Source organism: Nomascus leucogenys, chromosome 2 (assembly GCF_006542625.1).
Source record: "Nomascus leucogenys isolate Asia chromosome 2, Asia_NLE_v1, whole genome shotgun sequence".
NCBI classification, from domain to species: domain Eukaryota; kingdom Metazoa; phylum Chordata; class Mammalia; order Primates; family Hylobatidae; genus Nomascus; species Nomascus leucogenys.
In genome coordinates, this window is record NC_044382.1 from 495,688 (window position 1) to 521,175 (window position 25,488).

The window sequence follows — 25,488 nt, forward strand, 5'->3', positions numbered from 1 at the left end:
AGGTGGGAGGATCACTTGGGCCCAGGAGGTTGAGGCTGCACTCCAGCCTGGCCGACAGAGAGACTGTCTTGGGGGCAGGGGGTGAAGAACACTTCTCCAGTGATACCCTGTTCCTGTTTCAGTTTCCCAAATTGTCAAACTAATAACGTCCTTGGTTCCATCATTGATGACGTTAAATTTAATCACTTGGATGATCTGGTAGATGTCTCCATTGTAAAGGTAACCTTTCCCTTTTCAAACTTATAAGTAGTGTATAAGGTTACTGCTTTGAGATTGGAAATACCCTGTTCTCCAAAAGACTCTCACCAATAATTAGATTTCACCTCCAAAAGAAACCTTCCTGTATCTTCTTTTTAAAAAGAAATTTGAGTATCAGCATGAACTCATGGATTATGTTTTTATTCAGTGTGTTAGAATCTCTCCTGTCATTATTCATCCTGATGTTCAAATTGTCCCACAATTGGTCAGCGAGGCCCCTTCGGCCTGGCTCCTCTACCCTTTTGCCATGTTGCCGTCACGTTTTCAGCGCTTATTTTACTTTACCACACACAATGCTCCGGGCTCACCTTGAAGTTTTTGCCGCAGCCCCAGAAGCAGCTGTTCCTCCAACTTCATTTTAACGGGAAATGGTATTTAAAACTAGGATCTGAGCCTTACTTAGGTGAACTCGTTGCTTACGAAGTGTTACTGCATCTCGACCTTTTTAGAGCTAGCAAACATATACAAAAAATATAAAACTATACAAATTAACTGATCCCTTTAATGCAGTCACCAAAGTTTTCTCCCTTCTTTCTTCCATGCTGGCTTCTTTCCCACCGCCCACCGTGGGCACTCCCCTCTCAGCGACGTGGATATGTTTGTACTCATTCGCTCAGTCCCACAATCCACAAATACGCTTTGGACTTGTCTCCTTTCCTTGAAGAAAATCGCATTACACATACACATCTACGTAGGCAAAGGCCCCTCTCTTTGTCCCCCTCGCTGACATTTTGGCTGGTGCACCTGCTCCCTTCGGACGCAGCAGGAGAGCAAAGCGCTGGCCTGGGATCCAGGGAGCCTCCCGGGGGCCAGTCCTGCGGCCACGAGGGCGCCTCACCACCCGTCCAGGGCGGGGTCCGCGGGCTCATAGGGCTGCAGCCAGGCGTCACTGTCATTCCCCTCGGGGACGCTCGTCCCTCTCACCGGCAGCGGGCAGATGGTCAGGGGATCCGGGTGTTCGCCGCCGTCGTGGGCCCTGGGCCTGAAGTACGCGCAGAGCGCGCCCGAGAAGGTGTCGTGGAAGGTGAAGATGTGGGACCCGTCGGACACGTTGAAGAAGGACAGCTGTCCGGCCTCGTGGTCCAGGAAGACGCCCAGGCGCCGCGGAGGCACCCGCAGGGGGAGCGCGACGCGGTGCGGGGCCAGGACGAAGTACTCGCAGCCGTTCCACAGCCCCAGCACCCAGTAGCCGGTCGCCGGGCTCAGGCGCACAGACCCTGCGCGCGGCACCGCGGCCAGGCAGGCGCCCAGGAACCAGCGGCTGCGGCGGCCCACGTGCACCTCCCAGTAGTGGCGGCCCGCGGAGAACCGCTCCAGGCTCAGGACGCACGTCTGCTCCGAGAACCGCTGCGGGTGGCCGGGCGCCGGGCCTGGCGGCGCCCCGCGGGAACACACGCTCTTGCCATCCGCAGACACCTCCAGGCTGGGGTGCGCTGAGGCCGGATCCAGAGTCACATCCACTGCGCAGAGCCACAGCGTCAGTGCCCGCCCAGGACGGTCTGGGCCCCGTCCGTGTCCTCCCCAAGACGGACAAACCTCTAGTTTCTCTTGGTGGAATAATCAATGAAATGAACCCCTTACCCCGACCCTCAGCCCTGCAAACCCCCTCCCCAGGACTGAAGTGGCGTGTGTAAGTCACTCCTGAGTGTTTGATAGTGACAAGGAATCCTGTCCTTTCCTGAACTGGAAGGTCCCTGAATTCCATACCAGAGATAGCAAAGGAAGTGTATTGGCGGGGAGGGAGCCATGTCCCTGTCAAGGGGAAGGACCTATGGGCTGGTTCTAGTTCCTGCTGGTGGCACCACCCTGTGTGACCTTGGCATAATCAGGAGAGCGCTGAGCACCAGTTTACAGAAATTTTTGGATTTTTTTTTTCCACATACAGTCATTAAGAAAAGTTTTTAAAAGGATTTTATAAGGACCTTTGAGATCATCTAGTCCAGTGCCCCACATTTCAACACCCCATCCCATTTGACAGATGGGAACCTAGGGGACCCCTTCTGTCAGAGGATCTGGGAGTTTCCTTACAGACTCTGCACTCTCGCCTGCAAGGAGCCCCAAGCTAGATGGAAACAAACCGAGTGTAACCCCGACGAGCAATGTGTTTGGGAGCTCACGTGCGCGTGTGTGTGCATACACATGCAGGCATATGTGTCGTGTGGCATGTTTGCAAGTGTGCGTGTGTGTCTGTGTGTGCAGGCCCCACGCTTGGCTCCTAGAAAGCCCCGTCCTCTAATTTCAGATCTCTCCACCTGCCTTCTGTTTAAAGATCCAGCCAAACCAAAACAAATCAGTTTCCTGGCTTCAGTTACCTGCGTATTTTTGGGCTGCTCTCCACTCTGAAATCAAACAGAGAAGGGGAAAAAGGCTCAGAAATCTCAGTCAGTAACTCTGGAACCTTAACAAAGTCTCCAGATGCATGAGGGATGCATGCAGATCGAATGACCCCACTCCCACCATGACAACTGGTTTGAATCCAGACTGGTCTTGGGGCTCACCATGTATTTTCCTGAGAAAGTTTAGATTGAGTAGAGGCCTGTGTCATTGATACCAGAGCTACATACAGGCTGAAATTCTGCTGGAAAAAGCAGGAGAGTGGAGCGCGTAGGTAAAGAGACTATAAGCAGCCTGGATGCCCTGAGAGACAGAAGTGGAGCCTCAGCCTCTGGCCGGCCAGGCTGTGCCCAGGAGGCCCAGCTGAGCCTGACAGGCCCCAAAGATACCCTCTAGATGTCCTGTCTTTTCCTGATATGCCTCCATTCTTAGTGTGAATCAATCTGAGTGGATTTCTGTTGTGTTTTATCTTGTTTTGTTTTGCAACAAAGATATCACCAGGTCACAAAAGCAAAAGCAACACAAGACATTCTCAGAGCTCCAGATATTTACAGCAAGGCTTTGCTGCCCCGGTTTTGTGTCAGGATAACTGGCGAAGCTTTAAACACAACAGCTCTTGCGTGGAATATCTCAGTTCTACAAAGATGTTGATTTTCCCTAAGTTTGTCTGTAAGTTCAAAGCAATCCTATGTAAAACTCCTTCTGGATTTTTTGGGGAGATTTATGAATTTATCCTAAAATTTATATTTTAAAAACGTTCATTCACCTTAAAAAAGGAAGTGGAAATGGAGAAGCAAAACTTGTACTTTCAGCTACTACAAAAGCCACAGCAGTAAAAACGATGTAACAGGTGGCCAATGGACAAACTCATATAGAGATGGGAATCCAATGTGCATCCAACGTGGTTCCCCACATCAGTGGCCACCTGGAATGCTGGAGTAAATGGCGTTGGTAAGCCCAACTCACTATATGGAGAAAAATCACAGGATTCTCACCCAACACCTCATAAAATGGCAAATTTTAGAGGGATTAAAGATGCAAATGTAACATAAAGATAGTAGAAAGGTTTTTGTAGTTACATAAAGAAAAAAACTAGAAGAAAGTGTAAGAGAATCTTTGTGACCTAAGTGTGAGGAAGGTCTTCTTCAACAAAACTTCAAAAACACAAACCATAAGGTAAAAAGTTGATGGATTATGTTTTATCAAAATTAATAATTCCTTTTCAATAAGGGGAACTATGGACCAAGCTAATGGCAGATGGCACAACAGAAGAAGGAATTCACGATGTTTACCCACAAGGGATTAATATCTCTCTCTCACACACACACACACACACACACACACAGATATAATAGTCCTGTTAATAATAAAAGACAGCAATCCCATAAGAAAAATGGGTCAGTGATGTGATGTGAGCTGGCAGTTTTCAGTAGAGGAAGCCCCCAGAGCCAACTAGCATATGCAGAGATGCTCAATCTTCTCAGCATTCAGAGGTTGTGAAGCTAAAGAACAATGAGCCATCACTTATCCCCCCCTGATTGGCAAACTTAGAAAACTGGCTCACATGAGATGTGGGCACATGGAATCTCACTGCATGGCTGGTGGCAGGATAATGACACTGCCTTCAGGGGATCCCACTATCCCCTTAGTGACATACCCACCATGGGCCAGCAGTCCCCCTCCTAGTTATATACCCCAGAGGAATCTCCACACAGCGCCGTAAGGCAACACGTTTGAGTCTGTGCATTCAGTGTTGTTGTGGAGTTAGAGGCAGCCTGGATACCTTCTCCAGGAGGGTGGCTGGCTAAAATGAAGCACTCTGTGGTAAGGAGGGAAAACAGACTGAATGCACACAAGTGGCAGCGATGGGTATTAAAGCATGATGATGCGTGGGAGAAGCAAGGAACAGCACACAGAACCATAAATATCACTTACATGAACTAAGAGGCATATGCATAAGTCGATATTCACATTTTGCAAGAATATATACAAAATATATACATTAGACTGTCTGCGTTATGGGTGAATAGAGGGAGGTATGCAGAGAAGTATTTACATGTACAGCAACACACTCATGCCAGAACCATGAGTCTGAGTTTTGGAGGATGGGCACCACGAGTCGAGGTAACTCTGATATGTAACCAGGATTGGAACTAGTGGTTTGCAGTACACTTAGTCCTCAGGACAGAGTATAACCTCTACCCAGTGACACAGATTAACACATGCTGTGTGAGGCCACAGAATGCAACCAGAATGAAGCCCGATTGGTTAATCAGGGTGAGTTGGACCGGGGTGCTCAGATATAGATGAGGAAGGATCAGAGAGAGACGGGTTCCACTCACCAGCTTGGCCTTCAGCCCGTCTCCAGTCTGAAGCAACCAAGGGAAAACAGGAAATTAGCACATCAGGACCCCAAGCTTCCCTGCTCACACATCACATCTTGTACCCACCCCGTCTCCTCCCCTCCCCTCTCTCCTGCCACCCACATAGCCAGCAGAGGTCCTGCCTGGGCATCATACCTGGTTGGGAGATGAGAAGAAGATATATGGGGAATCAGATGCAAAATGATGAATCAGGAGAAAGAGTTCTTTTTTCTTTTTCTTTTTTTTTTTGAGACAGAGTCTCGCTCTGTCGCCCAGGCTGGAGTGCAGTGGCACGATCTCGGCTCACTACAAGCTCCGCCTCCTGGGTTCACGCCATTCTCCTGCCTCAGGTGCCCGCCACTATGCTCGGCTAATTTTTTGTATTTTTAGAAGAGACGGGGTTTCACAGTGTTAGCCAGGCTGGTCTCGATCTCCTGACATCCTGATCAGCCCGCCTCAGCCTCCCAAAGTGCTGGGATTACAGGCGTGAGCCACTGGGCCCGGCCCTGAGGAGAAATAGTTCTAAGAGGGGTCACTTACCAAGCTCTGTCTGAAGCTTCTCTGCAAGCAGAACACACAAAGAAAACATCAGCCTGCAGATGGGTGGAACCATCTTCCCAAGACAGGCCACTGGGAGGAGCTTCCTTAGCCTTAAGCCATTGCTAATCACAGCTTCATTTTTTTTTTCACAGCTTCATCTTTGCCCCTTCATTGCCCTCAAAAAGAGGCCCATCTGCAGGACCCTTATGCCTCATCCTATCTTAGCTCAAAGGTGGAAATCTGCACACAGCCTAGAAGGGGAACCAGATCTTAGTACTGACATGCCTCTTCCCAGGGTTCAGGTTGTTCCTTCTGCCTGAAATCACGGGCTTCCTGGGGCGGAACTCCCACATACGTGCAGGCACTGAGCGCAGCCTATGTGAGCCTCACGGTCACTCACGGGGTGCGTTATTTGAAGGACTGGAAGGACATCACACCCAATTATTTCCCCTGACCAAATACCAAGGACTCTGACATTTTGCTACTAAAAATGCATTCCTTTGATCTGTCCACCCAATGTCAAGCTCTCAAAAGTAAATGCTCCTGGGAGAGGCATTCATGCTATAGGGTTATGATTTACAATTCAGACTATAGCTTTAATGACTTATTAGGGCTATTTTTTTTTCATTCCCCTTGAAGGGCGAGGTAGACTGCAAGACAAGCTTCCCCAACCTTACAGTTTCATCTGAATTGCCCCCCAACCCTGACACCATGATGGCCTTTTCCTCCATTCCCCCTCCCTTGGGTTCACTCTCTCTTCCTCTCTACAGAGACACATCCGATGGTTTCACGTCTGTGAGTCCCTCTGGGGAGAAAAGTGAATCTGAGAAATTATTTCCATTTTGGTGCAAATTAAAGGTGCCACCCTTCCTAGTGCCATTTGCATTAAAAAGAGAAGGATATTTTACGAAGATGAACCAGAGACAGTAAACGTTTTATGATGAATTTCAACTGAATTGTCTAATTTGCAGGGGAGGAACTGGTAGGGTCTGTCCAGAGGGTCTCAGGCAGTTGCACAGTGGCAGGCAGCCATCCTCTCAGCCCCTTAGCAAGGGAAGAGGTGGAGGCTCACAGGGATGGTTTAGAATTAGATAGTTGCCAGCCGCCGTCCAAAGGGAGCCCCTCCTCCCATTGCACAGGCACAGTGGTCCACCCCACCGGCTGACAGGCAGCACTGTGGCCCCACACCCAGAACTTACCCAGCTCTGCAGTGAGTTTCTCTAGAGAAAAAAAAAAAAAAAAAAGATGAAGAAAAGGGGAAAGACTTTCAGGTTGGGGAATGAGGCAGACAGAACAGATGGATGAACACTGAGGCCTCACCTCCGATGTGGCACTCCCACCCGCGGTGGTCTGCGGGCCCAGGCTGGGCTGGACAGTGAGGCTCCAGGCAGGGGATGGGGAAGTGCGCACCCTTGGCTCCCCTTCTCCATAGGAGGGTGACCCAGCGCCCTCCCTCCTGCTAGCGTGAAAATGAATGTGGGAGCCTTCCAAATTTACTACGCTCGGGGGAAACGTTAAGCCCTGGACACTGCCTCACGTAACTCGGCTGTTTGCTCTGGTGCCTGACCGCTGCTTCCTGACTGTGTGTTGAGATGTTAGGCATCGGCCCGACTCCCTGCGCTTTATGAAAACCTGGACGAAATGACGCTGGCAGCAGAGACCCTGGTCACTGTTCCCTCTGTACGGTGTAACGTTAAGCAAGCTCCGAGGGTGTAATCGACAGCAGCCCATCAGCCCTGACATCTGCATACTAGCCCCCGTGTGGAACGTGCACCTGTTCAGCACCTCCGCTTCTGTCCATATGAACGATCTTCCCTTTTCCCCCACCGGGGTCACTGACCAGCGTTCCCGGGTGGCCGCCCTGACACCTCGGGCTGGAAGAAACCCTTGTGATGGGATCCAGAGCCTTCGGATTACGGCGGGTTGGCACTTAGGGAGGTGGGTGCAGAACGCCGTGTCCCCGCTCACCTTGTCTCTTCTCCGCCTGCTTCTTCAGCTTTTCTGCAGGGAAAACGGGAGGGGAGAGGCTGAGCGCGCGCCCCCTGCTCCTTCCAGCCCCTTCCCGCGCCGCGTCCTGGGAGGAGGCGCCCCCAGGCCCCGGGGTCCAGGACCGGCCGGGTGCCCTCCCCGCCCCACGGCTCCCCAGCACAGCCCGCTCGGGCGGCCCCGCGCCGGTACCTCGGCGTCTCCGCTGCTTCTGGAGGAGGCCCAGCGCCAGCGCCGCGAGGACCAACAGCAGCGGCGGCAGCGCCGCCAGGGTCCCGACGAACGCGCCCTTCCACGGGGAGGCTCCGGGTAAAAACACGTCTGGAAAACACCCCACGGGGCCGTGTCGGTCTAGGCGCCGCCGAACACCGACAGACCAGACCCGCTGCCCGCCGCGTGCGGGAAAACCTCCCGAGGGACCTTCGCCGGGCGGTGAAGCTGTGAAATGGGCGTGGAGCGGCCGCCCCGCGCGCTCGAGGTGGGAGCGGAGGGGCTGGGACCAGCCGCAGGGAGGGCAGGAGGGAACCGCGCCCCAGCCCGGCTCAAGGCTGCTGCGGCCACAGCGCTGCCCTCGCTCCGCTTCTTCCCGCTCCTGCCCCGCGTGCGAAGGCGGGAGGGTCCCAGGGGCTTGGCTGGCGGGGGGTGTCCGGGGCTCCTGCCCGGCACCCGCGCGGTCTAATCCACAATCCGCGCTTGTCTGCAAACATTCGGCTTCTACCTGGGATCTTACCACGCTTTTGGAAGAAGTGAGAACGAAACCACGCGCGCGCGGCCTCGCAGCTCCCACCTCCCTCCCGGCTCCCCGGGGGGACCCGCCCCCGCCGGACGTGGCCTGGGGCAGCACCCACAGCACCAGCCGGCGGGGACGCGCAGAACCCACTGGCCCGTCACAAACCCTGTGGCAGTTTAATAGAGTAACTTTCTGTCTGTGTCATCTAATTATTAGAAAATGGTGCTTTTATCTCAGATCTTTAAAAAAATTTTTTTATTGTAGTAAAATATACGTAACATTTCCCATCTTAACCATTTTTAAGTGTACAGTTCAGGGGCATTAAGTGCATTCACCACGTCATGCAAACATCACCACCGCCCATCTCCAGAAGTTTCTTCATCTTTCAAAACTGAAACTCTGTACTTATTAAACAGTAATTCCTCTTCCCAGGCCCAAGCCCCTGGTGCCCTCAGTGTACTCCCCATCCCTGTGGCCTTGACTCCTCTAGGTAATCCCACAGCAGTGGAATCAGATGGCATTTGTTCTGTTGTGTCTGGCTTATAAGTGACATCAGTGGACTGTGGTTTTTAATTTTGTTTTTCTAGCAGTGCATTTTTATTGTATGGTACAAAAACACTGGGTCACAATGGATTGGTCCTCACAACAGATGGTGTGTGAAGCAATGGCCTGGGGTCAAGAGCAAGGGCTCAGGGCGGACTATCTCTCTGACCTGTGACCCTCTCCCTCGACCCTCTGGCCTCCTCGCTGTTCTGCCAGCAGCCGGCAGGTTTCCCTCTCAGGCCCCTGGCTTTGCCCTTCCCACCACCAGAATGCCTTCCCAAAGGTATCCATGTAAATAATGCCCTCTGTAAAGGGGTCCATGCATGCAAGCATTTACCCATCTAAAAATTTATATATAAACTTGTTTCATAATAAATATCAATAATTAAGATTTATATTAAAAGCTAAAAAGAAAATATTGGCTTTTTCCTGGTGCAAAAAGAAAGACTCTTTCCTCTTCCCCTCTCTTAGTTCATTTTCCTTAGAAAATGTATCAATTCTTTCTTTACAACCCAAGAATGTTTTTGTTAAGGGCCACTTGTTTGAAATGTAAACGTAAAAGAGAGAGCACTGCCGTGGAGATCCCTGTCTCATGGGAGTTTAGCTTAGCCGTGTGGCTCCAAGTTGTAACTACAGGCTTGCTGTAGACATATCACATGCTTGATTTTTCCTTTGGTTAAAGACATTTGGCTCACACAGATGGACATCCCAATTCCCAGGTGTTGCCAGGTCCTCCTGCTTGCAGACAAGTTATCATTTATCTTGAGAACATGTGTGCATTGGCTTGTATCTGACCGACTATATCAAAGGGGGAGATTCTTTTCTGTTATAATAAAATAGCTTTTTATTTGGACTCATGTGAAAAATGGCCCGTATGTTGGGTTTGTCCTCAAAATGTAAAACAATTAGAACCATGAACATGAAACCCTTTGGTGGCTGCCTCATAATAAGACTTTAATATGACCTTGCCTTCAGCTCACTGCCTACACGCCCACTTCCCGGACATGCCTTTTGTAATCTGTGGACATGCCCCACTACTTTCAGCCTGCTTCATTTTTCTCTACAGCACCTACCACCTTCTTCTTCTTTTGTGTTTTTTTTTTGAGTCCGAGTCTCACTCTGACACCCAGGCTGGAGTGCAGATCTCGGCTCACTGCAACCTCTGCCCCCAGGTTCAAGCGATTCTCCTGCCTCAGCCTCCCGAGTAGCTGGGATTACAGGCGTCTGCCACCACGCCGGGCTAATTTTTGTATTTTTCATAGAGATGGGGTTTCACCATCTTGGCCAGGCTGGTCTTGAACTCCCGACCTCGTGATCCACCCGCCTCGGCCTCCCAAAGTGCCGGGATTACAGGCGTGAGCCACTGCACCTGGCCGCACCTATCACCTTCTAACGTGATGTGACAGAATGCACTTCTTTTGCTGATTGTCTGTATCCCCCACTGGCATGGGGACCTGAGGGTAGGGACTGGGGTCATGTTGTGGAAACTCAATACATACTGTTTGGGAGACAGCATTGAGAATCTATTGGCTCCCATGATGCCTCTGATGAGCAGAGTTGATGGGTTTTAGTGTATGGCCTTAGGCACAGAAAGGCGGACTCTCTGGCGCCTCTCTCACCCACTGTTTGGGTTCTCAGTAGTGTTCTTAGTGTGTTCCTAATATCCAAGTGGCTGACTTTTCAGGTGTCAAGGCCAACACACCCTATACACAGACAGGCACAGTGCCATTGTGTCTTTATAGACTGCCTTTGGGCCAATGTGTGTGTCGACATGAGGACTGGGAAGATGGGTGTGAGCTAACAACCACTGACCTGCTATCTGGACCACGAACTCTTTCTTCTGGCCCAAGAGGAGATTCTGGATGGAGAGGGACACGTTGCTGAGGGCTCCCTCTCGGACAACCACAGATGTTTCCAGACTGAACAGGCCCTGGGCATCCCAGACGATGGCTTCAAACTCTGGAGGCAGGCACTGTCCCTGGTGGTCTCTCCACTGAGCCTTAGGCTTGGGGTACCAGCCACTGGATCTGAGCCTCAGCTGAATGCCTCCTTCCTGGAAGCCCTCAAGGGAGAGGTGAGGGTCTGAGCCCAGCCCTGGTGGAGGCAGGAGGAGTGGGAAAGATCAGGCTCCTTCTGAGAAATCACGCATAAACTTCATGCCACTGTTCACCATTTGTAGTCACTATAAAGCATCATGAAGTGTGACTGCTATTAAGATGTGCGTGGGCTTGACATTCCCCACCCATGGATGGGAAATGACAGTCTAAATCAGTGGTAGCATATGGGGACAGTAATACCCCTGAGGGACATTTGGAAATGTGAAGGGGGTCATTGGGTGGGGGAAGGGCTCCTGCCATTTAATCATGTTAGGAAAGGGACAGTTTCCCTAGAATGAAGAATAGCAGCACCCTAAATTCTAATAATTAGAGTTGTGACTCTTCTCCTTCTCTTGAACTCCCCCAGAGCTCTAGTGCCTGCATTATACACACTCCCTTATCTCTCCATCCTTGTGGAACTAGCATTATATTTTGAGTATGCAAAATATTAATGTGGTTTAAATGCCAGTGCTGTATAGAAATGTGTATCAGGAAAAAAGCTCCATCCTTTCCATGTCATCACACCTCACCCTACGTAACCAATCTCATCAATTTCTAGTTTATCCTTCCTATGTTCCCTTTTGCAATGTTTCTCCTTCTTTCTTACAATGCAAGTGTATATTATTGAACCTTGCATTTTAGTTTTCTCTCTTAACAATACTAGAAATCACTCCGCATCCATTCAGAGACCACCTCATCGTTGTCTCAGATGCATAATATAGATTACTCCATTGGGTGGATAGAGCATGCTCAGCTTTTAAGCTTGGATATTTAGGTGGTTTCCATGATTTTGCAATTATTTTTAAAAAGCTTTACAAAGATTAACTCATACATATGCTTTTTTCATGTTGGAGGTATCGGAGGTGGAGTAAGTTCCTGGAGGTGGGATTGCTATGTCAAAGGGTAGACACACAGCTAGTCCTCTTAAGTATTACCAAATTCCCCTGTCCTGGAGCTTTCCAACTTTGAATTCCACTAACATAGTACGAGACAGCTTGCTTCTCCATAGCTCCATCAACAGTACGTGGAAGAGCTTTTGAAATTTTCCTAGTCTGACAGCTAAAAAAAAATTGCATTTTGACGTAGCTTTGATTTGCCTTTCTCTCACTGTAATTTTGTTACTCATAATATATTATATAATATACATTATTTTATATTTTATATATTTATTTATCATATATATGATATATAAATATATATAATATATAACATACTAATATATAATATATATTTTTTATATATATATATATATATTTCAAGACACAGTTTTCACCCAGGCTGGAGTGCAGTGGCAAGTCAAGCTCACTGCAGCCAGATCCTTCCACCTCACCCTCCTGGGTAGCTGCGACTACAGGCACCACCACACCTGGCTAAGAGATGGGGTCTCCCTATGTTGCCTGGGCTGGTCTCGAACTCTGGGGCTCAAGTGATCTGCTTGCCTCGGTCTACCAAAGTGCTGGGATTACAGGCTTGAGCCACTGTACCCGACCCTTTTCATATGTTTAAGGGCTATTTGTGTGTTTTTTGGTGAACTGTTTGTTTTGTGTGCTCATTTGAGAATGGCCCTATCCATCAGCTTTTATGTTTTTTAAAAATCACCAACGTTCTTCTGTTCTCTGTGACTCCACCTCTACTTAGCAAAGCACCTGGATCTCCCTCCCCCCTGCAGGGCCTTAGGTCAGTCCACGCACTTGCTACCTCCAGTTCCCAGAGAGCTTCGCCAGAGAAGTTGTCGGAGAGGAAGCGGCAGCCATACATGCCCTTGTCAGAGGGGACGATGCTGTGAAGCTGCAGGACCACGCTGCCATAGGCGATGTCATCCTTGACCAACTTGGTCCTGTTCCGGAACGCCTGCATCTGCCTGCCAGGGAGCTCCCGCTGCTCCCGGTACAGGTGCACCACATCTGAGGTGTGGCTCCGGAACCAGCGGATCTCCATTTGCTGGGCATCCAGCTGTGGCCATAGGTGGCACGGGAACTCCACCTCCTCCCCGACGATGGCCAGGATGAGATGGTCAGGGCCTAGCACCTTGACCTCTAGGATGACAAGTCAGAACAGGCAAAAGCAACCCTCATCCAATTTTTAAAAAAGTTATCACACCCCTTTATAGCTGAGGAATCTACAGCAAACCATGCAAACAAGAAAGGCGAGATACTCTACAGGACAACTGGCCTGGAGCCTTGAACGAGTAATTATTACGAAAAAACGTGAGTGCACGATTAAACAAATACACAGGTGACATCACAACCAGATTTGTGGTGCTGAGCTGGTAACTGGTTTCATCCAACCAGGTACAAATGTTATTTTGGGGACAATTATGTAAATATGACCAAGGCATTAAGTGAAATGGAATCTTTGATCAAAAAAGCAAGTTTCAAAATAATCTGTACAGTATTATCTTAAGTAAAAAACATATGTATTTGCATAAATGTGCAGAGAAAAATATCTGAAAGGAGACACCAAATTGCTGATGGTGGTAATTTCTGCATGATGAGAATAGATATTTTCTTATTTTTGCTTGTCTGATTTTCCAAGTTTAAAAAATAATTCACAAGTACACCTTCTACAAACGGTATCAAAAATCATCTATGAGGGCTCCCTGCTCCACAGGTTTTCTTACCAAAAGGCCAACCAAACCCTTCCTTTGAGACTTATTTGTTGGGATCTTTCCTTTGATCACCCTCCTCCTTGAAGGCTTCTTCGTGGGGCCTCTCTGCCCCCTTTGGTCTGGTCTGTTGTCTGCAGTTCCCATGAGAGTTGCTGCTCCTGCGCAGTTCTTCTGCATTCACGGTTCCCTGCCACCCCACAGGCACTCACTCTTCTCTCTGGCCTCTGTACGTCTCCTGTCCTTTCTTTCCAAGTTCAGCTAAAACTCCATCCCGAAGCTCTCTTGTCATGGACACCCCCTGTCCTGCACTTGGCCCACAGGAAATGGAGGGACCTTCCTTTGTTCACACTACTTGAGGCACCTCATTGCCCACTGGGTGAGTATCCAATACCCTTCCTACAAGTTTCCCTCTCCAGGTTCTCTCCGGCTGTCTCTCTGCACACACCGATGTCTGACTGTTTCCCTGGGCACACCCTACCTCAGCTAATCCCCTCCCTGTCATCTTCCTGGAGAATGTGTACCCTGTAAGCCTCTGCTCCAACTATATTCCCTCTACGGCTCTCCTCAGCTTTCCGGGAACAAATCATTGCTCTTAGCTGTGCTCCCAAAGTCTTTGGACACGATTCTCTCTCTCTATCTCTCCCTCTCTCTCTCGCTGTCTCTCTCTCTCTCTCAGCCATGGTCACATAAATGGACAACCATTTATGCCACATCCACACCCCTCCCTCGATTAAAGACTGCTGAAGACCTGGGCTATGTGGAGGTCACCTTGGTATTCCTGGTCTCCAGCCCAGGAAATTAGGAAATCACCTTTGAATTATTAGTTTACACCCTCTGTTGGCTACATCTTTCATGAGAGAAGCTTTGCAAGGGGTAAAGTTAAAAACGTATATCTATGAGTTCAGCACAAACACAGGCCAGTGAGTTTCCTGGCACCGTCTGGCTCTGCTCCCTGCTATGCCTGTGGATTTCGGAGTGCTGGGAAGTGTGCAGGAGGTGTTGGGGGCTGGAGAGATGGTGGAGGAACACTGGGGGCTGGAGAGATGGTGGAGGAGGTGTTGGGGGCTGGGGAGATGGTGGAGGAGGTGTTGGGGGCTGGGGAGATGGTGGAGGAACACAGGCTGGGAGATGGTGGGGAACTAGGCTGGGGAGATGGTGGAGGAGGTGTTGGGGGCTGGGGAGATGGTGGAGGAGGTGTTGGGGCTGGGGAGATGGTGGAGGGACACTACAGGCTGGGGAGATGGTGGAGGAACACTACAGGCTGGGGAGATGGTGGAGGAGGTGTTGGGGGCTGGGGAGATGGTGGAGGGACATCACTACAGGCTGGGTAATGCTCAGGGTAGTGGCTCTTTAACAACCAGGATGGAAGTCTTTTCTGTATTTTAGCATCTGGCATGCCCTGGTACTGTGCTAAGATCGTAGCCCTGGGGAGCACCTGGAAGGAGGGGTGGTGGTCACGTCCTGGCCAGCTGAGCTGCAGATCAGACACAATACCTGAGCTCGGCTCCCCATGCTGAAGGAGGAGGAGGTGCATGAGGAAGACAAGACTGCTGGTCAGAGATACTGGCTTCAAGGAGTCCAGGGAGACTGGGAAATCCACCATCTCTCGTCAGCAGTGGGGGCCACCTGGAGAGGGACAAAGGGATGCTGGAGCGACGTGCAGAGGTGGGGGGAGCTGGAACTCACTCCATCACACCTGAAGTCTGTTGTAGCCTCAGTTATTTTTGTCTTGTTCTCAAATTCCTTGCAAGCCTCAGCGCTTGGCTTCTTCCATGGCCGGAGGGGAGAGCTGCTTCTAATTTTCCCAGGGGACACTGTTAATGGCATCCGTGGCCTTGCCCAGGTTCACAGAGCTGCAAGGGGACGAGGCTGAAGGATCCCAGAGGAAGCCGCTTCTGTGCTGCTTATTGTTCAGAGCCAGGAATAGAGCCGCACAATGTGTGGGGGCTCAGCGCACCCCCCTTTTCTGGGCTTAGCAACTTTCCTCAAACAAAGGGCAATCTCTGAAGATCTCAGATGCATTTTCATTCTCCCTGCGTCACCACCACCAACCCAAACTTCGTCCCACTTCCCTTTGGTCTGGAACATCGAGTCCGCAAAACAGAGGAACAAACACGGAGTTCTGCTCCCTCAGAAGTGGAGTGCATGCAGGTGGCTGCCTGCCAGCCCCAACGACATCCTAGGACCTCTCCTCCAGGCCTGGGACCTCAAGTTGTGCCTTCAGGAGGCCAGCTGGTAACTGTCTGTGTGTTGATAGCATCTTCGGGGCCACAGTGATGGAGTCATCCCCTCTAGCCACCCCTTCCTCATCTGTGACCCAGGAGGCGCAGACCCAGCCCAGCCAAGGGCTACCCCCTCACTCCTGATGCTCTGCTCCCTTGGGCCCCACTAATGACTCACGGCCAGAGAGTGTGCTGCTGCCAATGAATCTCTGGAGATACACAAAACTCTCCATATTTCTCTTGCATTTAGTTCTGCAAGATTTTAGGCAGATTTTGTCATTGGCTGGACGGAAATCTCTGCCTGAACCATGGAAGAACCAATGCCCACTCCCATGGGTTGCTGGGAGCTCTTGAAATCAAAGTCAGCACCTCCCTTCCCCTCTGCCTTCCCAACGTCCATGCACTGTCTTCATCCTGGGACTGCACCCCTTGCCTTTCACTTCATCACAGTGCCCTTGCTGGGGAAGGCCACGGTGGGCTCCTCTCTCCAGCCCTCTCTCTCTCCCCGTCGGCCCCCACGGCTTGGCTTTTCTTCTGAGACCTTGGCATGGCAGGTGTTTCTGGTGTCCTGTGGCCACAGGGCACTGGCCACATTGTCAGCAACATCACCAGGAGGTGTGAAGGAAGGACTTTCAAAGCTGCTGGGCCACGCAGTGGCAGAAGGATCAGAGGAGGTGTGCAAGGTGAGTTAATGAGGTGGTAGAGGCTCCCCAGGGACCCTTAGGCTGGGAGGGACCCAGACAGGCAGGAATACAAGGGAAGAGGGGTGGCCTGTGAGGCTCATGGGCTGATGGCCCTGTCTCCTAGAGCTGAAATTGAGGGGACAAACAGAGGACAGTTTGGGACAGCTGCAGGTGTGTTTCAAGAAGGTTCAAGGACAGGAGGTGGGGTCCCCCTGAAGTAGGGCCATGTTGACACCTTTCAGTTATTGGAATACGGTTCACACAATAACCAGCATGGGCAGAGGCCTCGGGCAGGGTCTGTGGCTACTGGTGGAAGCCTCTCTGTGACAGGTGGGGAAGCTGGCAAGGAAGGGTTCCAGCAAAGGGGTCTACACTGGTTGTGCACCTTCTCACCCTCTCTTCTGTTCCCTTCTCTTTTCCTTTATACTTCAGTCTTTTCTTCTGGATTCTAGACACAGGTTAGAGCCCCATGACAGTAAAGCCAGGAGGGGCACGTCAGCGTCCAGCTAGTACCTTCCAAAACCAAGAGGGGCTCAGGGTGTGTTTATGCATCCATTCCGATGGGTTGGGTTCTGGGGAATTAGTCGAGGTTGTGTTCGGTTGTGACACAGGTCCGCTCATAAGGTGGTAATGGGGCACGAGACAGGTCCCATAGCTGGCCTCCTCGTAGAAGGAGCACTCGCTCCAATTTCCCTGGACTGGGGGCAGGCTGCCACCTCCTGGGGACAGGGGATTGGGGCACGATGTTCCAGAACCATGGAAGTGCTAGAGGGACCTCAGTTCTCTGTTGTGATACACCCGTGTGATTCCCATCATGGGATCTTCAGGGGAGAAGGATTGTAGACACACACACACACACACAGACACACACACACACAGACACACACACCACAGACACATACAGACACACACAGACACACACACGCACATAGACACACACACAGACACACACACACAGACACAGATACACACACGCACACAGACACACAACACAGACACACAGACACACACACACAGACACACAGACACAGACACACACACAGACACACACACGCACATAGACACACACACAGACACACAGACACACACGCAGACACAGACACACACAGACACACAGACACACACACAGACACAGACACACACACAGACACAGACACACACAGACACACAGACACACACACGCACAGACACACACACACATAGACACACACACGCGCGTGCTGACAGTAATAAAAACTAACATGCGTTGGGCACTTCCTATCAAGCACTTATCTATACCTCAATATTATTATTATTTTTATTATTACTAATAGGTCCAAATTACAGATAAGGAAACGGAGGCCTGGGAGCTGAGTGACTTGCTCCTGCATACAGAGGGTGAGTGGTGGGTGGGGTTCCACCCACTGTCTGGTTCCAGAGCCTCGCTCTGTGCTTCTCGAATTCAGATTCCTCACCAGCTGCGTGGTGTCTGGGTACACCCTTCAGTCACTCCTGTTACCCAAAACCATGACCATCTCAGGAACCAGCTGGCCACAGACCAAACACTCACCCTAACCTGCCATCACACAGAGGCACCAAAGAAGCGACCTGCTCACATGGTGCCAGCCACAAAACCAGCCAACCAACCTACTAATGAATAAAAAATTTAAAATCCCGCTGCCAGATAAAACAACTTAAAACTCATGTCTCCCTAAGACTGTGTCAAGAGCATCTTCTCAGCCAGGAGGAACAGGCACCTGGTCCCTTTGCTCCCAACACTCAAGGGTATCATCCTGAAAGCCTTTAGCAGAGAGAGATGGTCTGGCAACTTCCTGAAAGGAGAAGTCAGTGGCTCCTGAACAGCACCCTCCTCCCCGCTTGCTGCTGCGTGTCCGCCCTCTCTGACCTCACTCTCCAGTGAAGGATCCAGGGTACTCAATCCTTACTTGAAGTGCAAGTCCCCTCCTCGAAGGAAACACTTTCCACTCTCTGCTATTTTGATTACACTGTAAATTGATTTCAGGTTCTGTTCCTGGTGAGGAGGTTTTGCCTGGGGAAGGAGTAAGGGACTGGACGCATCGGATATTTGGGGAGGATGGAAAACCCAGTGTGCGCAAGGACCACAGAGGGATTGTCCAGCTGGAGCTGAGCTCCCCGGCGGGCACGTGCTCCTCGTCCTCCCAGGAGCCCCGGGCTGCTCCCTCTGGAAGGCACAGGGAGAAATAAGGGGTCCTGAGAAATGTCACCGCCTGCACCCAGCAAAAGCCCATTTCTTTCTTCTCCTTCTCTTTTTCTCTTTCTTTTCTTCTTGCTCTCTCATTGCCCCCAGCCCGCCCCACTCCTGTTCTCTCCTCCTGCACCTGCAATTCCTAAACAACCCTGATGTTATTCTGATTTCCGGTCCCTCAGTCTTGAGTCTGTCTTTAAAGATGAGTACTTTTTGCTTTGCTACTGTTATTTTTTAGATAATTTATTGTTAAATAAAGAATTTTAAAGCAAAATGCAGTGGGACAGATGTCAAAGGCAAGATGAAAACATAATTTCTGTCAAATACTATTCTGGATTTCCTAAGATTAGGCACAAGAAAAGCGTCAAATGAAAAGGTACTTAAACTAAGTCTTTTTAAAAGGTCTGTATTTGAAAGGAAAACAACTTTTCACTAAAAATATACATCATTCTTATTACATGAAAACCATCATTTAAGAGACTGAGGAAAAAGGTTTTTGATTCACAAATAAACGGCATCTCCCTAATACACTTAGGAATGTTTGTTTTTAATCAGTGACTCTTAAGAATCACTGCTTCCACCTGACAAACTCACGCGAGTCACTATGGATTGGTGTCCTCTGAGCCACCCTGAAGCGTCCCATTTTTCTCTACACATGTCCTGTTCTCCAACTTTCAGCAAAGCAAGATTGGAGAAAAAGAGGATTAAAAGGAACTTCAGTTGGTTCCCTAGTGAATAACTTAACAAAATAAAACCCGCTTTTCCATTTGTATTACACATTCACAATCTCTCACTCTTACTATATTGGTGTATTTCAGACTCTGTCCACACATATAATTATTTGCCTGAACTTAACACTATCTTCCTGACAAAAAAGTAAATCTCCCAAGGACATCTCTGAACCTGGCGGTGTCCATAGGCCACGTCCTCCCACAGGACCCCTCGCCTGCCATGCAGCTGTTGGTGTTGTCCTGAGTGATCCCAGCGTTTCCTCGGGGGCAGAGCAAAACCTTGGGGGTTCTCTAACATAATTTTAAGACTACGTTTCACACTTAAATGACCACATTACGAAACCTGGCAGGAAAATCCATGTTATTAATAAATGCCATGTCTCTTGATCTCCCAAACACAGAAGTATTTTTTGCTCTGCCTGTGAGTCTCTCAGGAGACTATGGGGTCCCAGAATGGAAAACTTCTCTAGTAACAAAGTACAGAAATTATCCCAAAGTATAGTCTTTGCTTTGCTACTTCTGTAAGCTGTGTAGCTGGTGGATTTTGCCTGTCTCCTGTCCTCCACTCCCCAAGCTGCAAGTCCGCAGGTGTCAGTGGGGCCTTGGCCCTCTCCCATCGGCCTCCCTGACACCCCTGCAATGCCCTTCCCCCCGGCAGACCCCAGCCAGTGCTCACTGCCTGCGCTGGTTTGATTTCAATAGGTCCACGAGAGGATTTGCACCTTCTTAGTCTCTAAGGAAGATGGACTGCCCCAAGAAAGGAACCGCCATGAGGCTTGAAATCTTTTTCGTCTGGTGGGGGCAATGGGCTGTATCAGGATCCTGCTTCCTGAGAGGGGGCCCACCTAGGCGGGCATGGACATCTCCTCTTGGCCACACTCGAAACATCCCATGCTGCAGCCAAGCTCGGATAATAAAATGGTGCCACTTACTGTACGCCCTCCCAGAGCTTCCCACCTTCATTTTCTGACTGCCGTTTCTGAAAGGTGGAGGAGTAGGCAGCTGTGGAGAATGAGCCACTTACCTGGCAGGTAGCAGCAAAAGGTCTGAAATGGCAGATGAGTCCTGGTGATCTCGCCTCCTCTGCAAGGGCGATGATTGCTGTAAAGTGTCTTGGTCCCAGATGCTGAGGTTCCCTAGACATGGACTGGCAGCTGAGCTCCAGAGGCCAGGGCACGAGTGACAGAATTATTTATCTATCTTCCACCCTAAGATAAATGCTGTTTGCTCTGCCCTTGGCTATGAAAACCATAATGGATAGAACAAAACAAGGAAGTCGTCATATCCTGTCTCTGAGAAAAATCTTGCATTCCCATGTAAAATGTCTCTCCAGGGTCACAGAAGGAGGGGAAAGGTATCTGAGAGCTTTCTAGAGAGCGACAGCTGCAGAGGCTCAAAGTGAGGAGAAAAGGCTACAGCTGGGTTCAGGGTCTTTGTGCCGGTGAAGCTCAGACTCCAAGGAGGCGGTCCCCGAACAGTGAAAGAGAGTAGACTGCAGTCTCCACTAGCTAACTACGAGGAACGGGCTGATGCCCAATTTTTAACCTACCATAACCTTCTCCTCAGGGCAAGGTCAGTAAGGAATAAATCCTGGGGGCATTGTCGTTAGCGCAACCCGCAAAACCTGTTCACGTGCAACTTGGAAATGCAGGGGGTGCTGGATTGGGATTTCTCTAGTGGAGCAGAGCTCAGAAAAGCAGCAGCAAGCACTACCCCACCCCAGCCCACCCCATCTTACTGTAGGCCATGGGGCAACTTGGGCATTAGTGGACTGAGGCACCAGCCACCCAGCTGCAGCCCACACTGACGTCCCCTCCAGGGAACAGGCCAGAGCTGAGGCACATGCAGTGTTGTGGTAAACTGAGGACCGGAGAGCCCGATGTGAAGAACAGGAGGATTGTTTATTGTTTATTTTAGGTACACACCGGCTCAGTGGACTCACATCCAAAAAGCTGAGCCCTAAACAAAGACAGGGTGGGGTTTTTGTAAGTGGACTTACAATAAATAAAACAAAAGCAGCTAATCATATGATAGGTCACATAATCTATAGCCTAGCATAACTTGTGGCCTTGCACAGCTGGTGACTTTGTAGCTGCACTGAAAGAAAAACAAGAATTGGCTAAATGCAGACATTTGTAAAACACAATCATGCTTAAGAAGCCTGGGAAAAGAGGAACAGTAAAAGAATTTGTCTTTCTCTCTTTTTCCTTCACCTTTGCTCTGGGAGTGCGGGGGGTGTCTGGAGCCCATTCCTTTGGCCTTTGCTTTCTGGACAATGTTATCTTATAACTGTCCTTGCAGTGTGCTTGCCAGGCAGAGGAAAACTTGTTCTTTACTTTTTAACCATTGCCTTGCCTGTTACTTTTCTTGGAGTGAACGAACGCATATGGATTTTTAAATTTTCTGCCTCAGCAGGACGCCCCAGGGACTCCCAGAAGTGCCTGTGTTTGGAGAGGGGCCTGTGCAGGTGGCAGGGCACTATATGGGTGGGAGACAGGAGACAGCGAGCTTCAGGCATGGACCTGGAGGTGACTGTCCATGCTCAGACAGGCTGGTGAGACTGGGCACCCAGGCTTATTAATGTGAACAGATGTCCCTAGGACAGCAAAAGGGGCTGAACAGTGAGTTCAAACGGTGGGTGCAGTTCCCTGGGCCTGGGGAGACAGAGGAGGGCTCAGGGACAGGGTATACTTAAAATGGATGCTGCATAAACAGTAGGATCAGGGAAGCCATGGGGCAGCCCAGGAGGACATTCTTCGTGGAGGGAGGTGATTAGCATGTGGGAGGTAGGAAAAGGCTGGGGGCTAGCCAGACCAGTGTGTGGCTCACTAGTGGAAGGGAAGGCCGAACAGAAGTTGATGGGACCACATTGCAGAGGCCCTTGCATGCCACACAGGGAAGTGAAACAGAAAGAAAATTGCACGTGTAGAGAGGGGCTGCTCGAAAACGAGAACATGGCCTAAACTTTTCATTGCCCTTAGGCTGGATTCCTCCATGCTGCCTGGGGAGAGGTGAGATTGTCACAGCAGGAATGCAAAGAGAGAGAGAAATGGGCAGAGTCCACTTCTGTGACTCCTAGACACAGCCCTGGTGGGATGTGGGAGGGGGACCCCACCTGCCACCACCGCCTGCATATCAGGTGCATCATGCAGTAGGAAAGATGTAGACAGTGGCTGCGCCCTGCCAGCCGAAACTCGCATTCCAAGACCCAGTAAATGCATAAAGGCTCAGATCCAAAAGGAAGGTAGGTGCTGAACCCCTGGCGGGCTGTAGGTGCCACTGGAGAGAGTGGACCCTCATCTGTCCTTCTGTGGGACCTTTGGGGTGTCAATTTTCTTCCCAGAAACCTCTGTGGCACCTGAGTTCTTGTCCTGCCTCCAGGAAGAATGAGGTCGCGAGGTACACAGACAAGTGAAGGGTGAAGAAGATGCAGAGGAGCTTTACTGAAGGCTGGCACAGCTAAGAGCTGATCTGCAGTGAGCTCCTCTCTAGGTAAGTCCTCCCCTCCCACTGAGTGTTCAGCTCTCAGCAGAGAAGGCCCTGGAGAGGGTAGCTCCTCTCTGCCCACTGGTCCTCCTGCCACCTGCTGCTCTCAGCAGACAGAAGTCCCTGGAGAGAGTGGCTCCTCTCCACAGGCAAGTTGTTCTGAACACCTCTGCAGGTCTCTGAAGCTCTCAGCAGAGGGTAGCTCCTCTCTGCAGCTGGTCATCCCATTGTTTCTCCATCCTCTGCCCTGCTCTGGCTGAGCCTGGAGGTTTTATGCACTTCAGAGGGGAGGAAGTGCGTGCCGATTGGTCGATGGGCAGCCAGAGGGAGACACCACAAGTCTCCACTCCAGTCTGAGGGACTGGCAGCCGGGCCTTCAGACCCTCCCTGGCCTGAAGGTGGGGACTTACTGGGGACCCGCCTTCTCCTTCCAGGGACTCTGTCTGCCTCCCACTGCCATTTATGGTCCCTGGCTAGGCCCCAATCCCGCTCTGAGATTGGGAGCAGAGAGAGGCCAGGAAGTGGGGAGCAGACACCCCTGAACCTGCAGGGATGGGGGCTGGGGGGCTGGGTATGGGGTGGTTCTTCCCAGGCCCTGGAGGTGCAGGCTGCACAGATGCTGGGGTCCTGCTCCTGGGAGGGTGGCCGAAGCTGCACCTGGAGAGCTCCTGCCCCATCAGTTCGGAAGGGGCAGGGCTCCTGCTTGTCCCGGCTCCTGCCTCCTCCGTGGAGCAGGAGGCCGAGGTCTGCAGCTGTGGGTTAGGTGGCTGCAGCTGCATACAGAAGGGCAGATCCTGCCTGCCCCCGGCTCCCACCCAGGAGCTCAGGGAGGCTCAGATCCACAGCTGCAGTTTGGGTGGCTGTAGACCCACACAGGAGGGTGGGGATCCTGCCTGATCTGTAGAGCAGGAGGCCTGGGTCTGCAGTCACAATTCGGGTGACTGCAGCGGCACCCGGGGAGCTCCCGCCCCAACTCAGAAGGGGCGCAGCTCTTACTGGCTCCGTGAAGCATGCAGCCCCAGCCAGGCCTTCCTGCTGCAGCCGGTGTGATGGCAGCGGCCATGATGTGGAGGGAGGTGATTAGCACGTGTGGGGTAGGAAAAGGCTAGGGGCTGGCCAGGCCGGTGTGGAGCCATCGCCCGGGCAGTGGAGAACACGCCCCATTACGTAGCCTCCTTGGTGCACAGCAGCCCTCACCACGAGGTGGTCTGAGGGAATTCTGGAGGGGCTAGTGGGAGAATCCTCATCCCCAGGGCAAAGGCTATTCTCACGCCCAGCGTGGGCTACCAGAGGAGATAGAAGCAAAGTCTGGCAGCCCCGCAGGTAGTGAATTCCTCCTTTTCTGACGATCCCCCATCCACCTTCCCCGGCAGCCCACAACATGGCCGCTGAGCTTCCTCACTACATTTTCTCCGGTTCCGTTCTCCAGGGAGCTCACACGGACATTCTTGTGCCTGTCAGCTGGCACAGTGCCCACCATTGTGCTTTGTCACACAGATGCAGACGTGTACAGGGAAAGAGGAGAGGCCCACTGCTGCCCTCAGAGCCGCAGGTGCTCATCTTTGGCTCCTGAGAATGTGAGGGCTGCAGAAGCCACACACACCTTCTACTCCCCAACAGCCTGACCTCCCCAAGGCAAGCCATTTTCGAGGGTGACTTGAGTGGTGCTGCCCAAAGGGATCAGCACGGAGCATCCCTAGCTCAGAGGAATTCCTTCGCCACAAGGAGTAGCCAGCACCTTCTCCTGACACACAGAAGTGGGTAGAATAACGAGCTCCAGCTGCGGGCTTAGGCCAGGTAGAGTCAGCCCTGGTTATAGAGGAGACCCCGTGAGAATAGCGCTCATCTGAGTCCCGACCGTTGGTCAGAGAGGAGACCCCGTGAGAACAGCGCTCATCTGAGTCCCGACCATTTGTAGGAGGGAAGTGGGTTGGTGCCCCTTTATTACACCTTTTCAGAGAGCCAGCCAAAACGCAGAGTTTGACAGCAGTTGAGTTGCATAAACAGGTGGTAATAATAATAAACTAGAGTGAGCTGAGCGTAGTGACTCACGCCTGTAATCACAGCACTTTGAGAAGCCGAGGGAAGAGTCTTGCTTGTGTCCAGGAGTCCGAGGGCCCAGAAGTTCTAGACCAGCCTGGGCAACACAGTGAAACCTTGTCCCCATTACAAATTAAAAACAAATAACCAGGTCGTTTCTTAAAGAGGGTGCTCTTGGTTATTCAAACCTGCTGTCCCTGGCAGACGGTGGGTTCTCCTGTTTCATCCACACTCTCTCCGGGCACCTTTAGTGAACAAATAATACTGTTTGCTTTAACAGGAGGAAAACATTTGAAGAAAAAAATTATGATAAATTTCCAAATAAGGCAAAAAGGTAGGTAACATGTCCTTTCAGTGTCATGTGGGCACTGGCCCAGCCACAGATTACTTACGGAAGTGTACTTTGATTCCTGTTTACCATTACTTAAAAACCCCAGATTTAGTGAATTAGCATAATTAACTTGTAGACTTTTGTCCAGTAGAGTTGCAAATAATTTCTTTTTTTCTTTTTTGAGACAGGGCCCTGCTCTCTCACCCATGCTGGAGTGCAGTGGCACAGTCGCAGCTCACTGTAGCCTCAATCTCCCAGGCTCAAGTGATCCTCCCACCTCAGCTTCCCATGTCGCTGGGACCACAGGTGACCAGCTAATTTTTTAATTTTT

General features: G+C 50.9%; 1 protein-coding gene across 3 annotated transcripts; it reads right to left on the minus strand.

Annotated features, from left to right (window-relative positions):
* BTNL9 (butyrophilin like 9) lies at positions 1-20,531 on the minus strand. Of its 3 annotated transcripts, none has more exons than XM_030824040.1 (11): positions 20,325-20,531; positions 14,953-15,084; positions 12,542-12,886; positions 10,567-10,848; positions 7,674-7,802; positions 7,464-7,496; positions 6,695-6,715; positions 5,496-5,516; positions 4,935-4,961; positions 2,571-2,597; positions 1-1,718 (listed from the first exon to the last, which is right to left on the minus strand). In XM_030824040.1, exons 2-11 carry the CDS (start codon positions 15,059-15,061, stop codon positions 1,093-1,095), a joined length of 1,620 nt encoding a protein of 539 aa, XP_030679900.1. In that variant the 5' UTR covers positions 15,062-15,084; positions 20,325-20,531; the 3' UTR covers positions 1-1,092. The 3 variants fall into 3 exon arrangements, with proteins under 3 accessions (XP_030679900.1, XP_030679907.1, XP_030679914.1); XM_030824047.1 differs by lacking the exon at positions 20,325-20,531 and adding an exon at positions 19,473-19,518; XM_030824054.1 differs by lacking the exons at positions 1-1,718; positions 2,571-2,597 and adding exons at positions 3,777-4,094; positions 4,287-4,411.
* Positions 20,532-25,488: the final 4,957 nt, after the last annotated feature.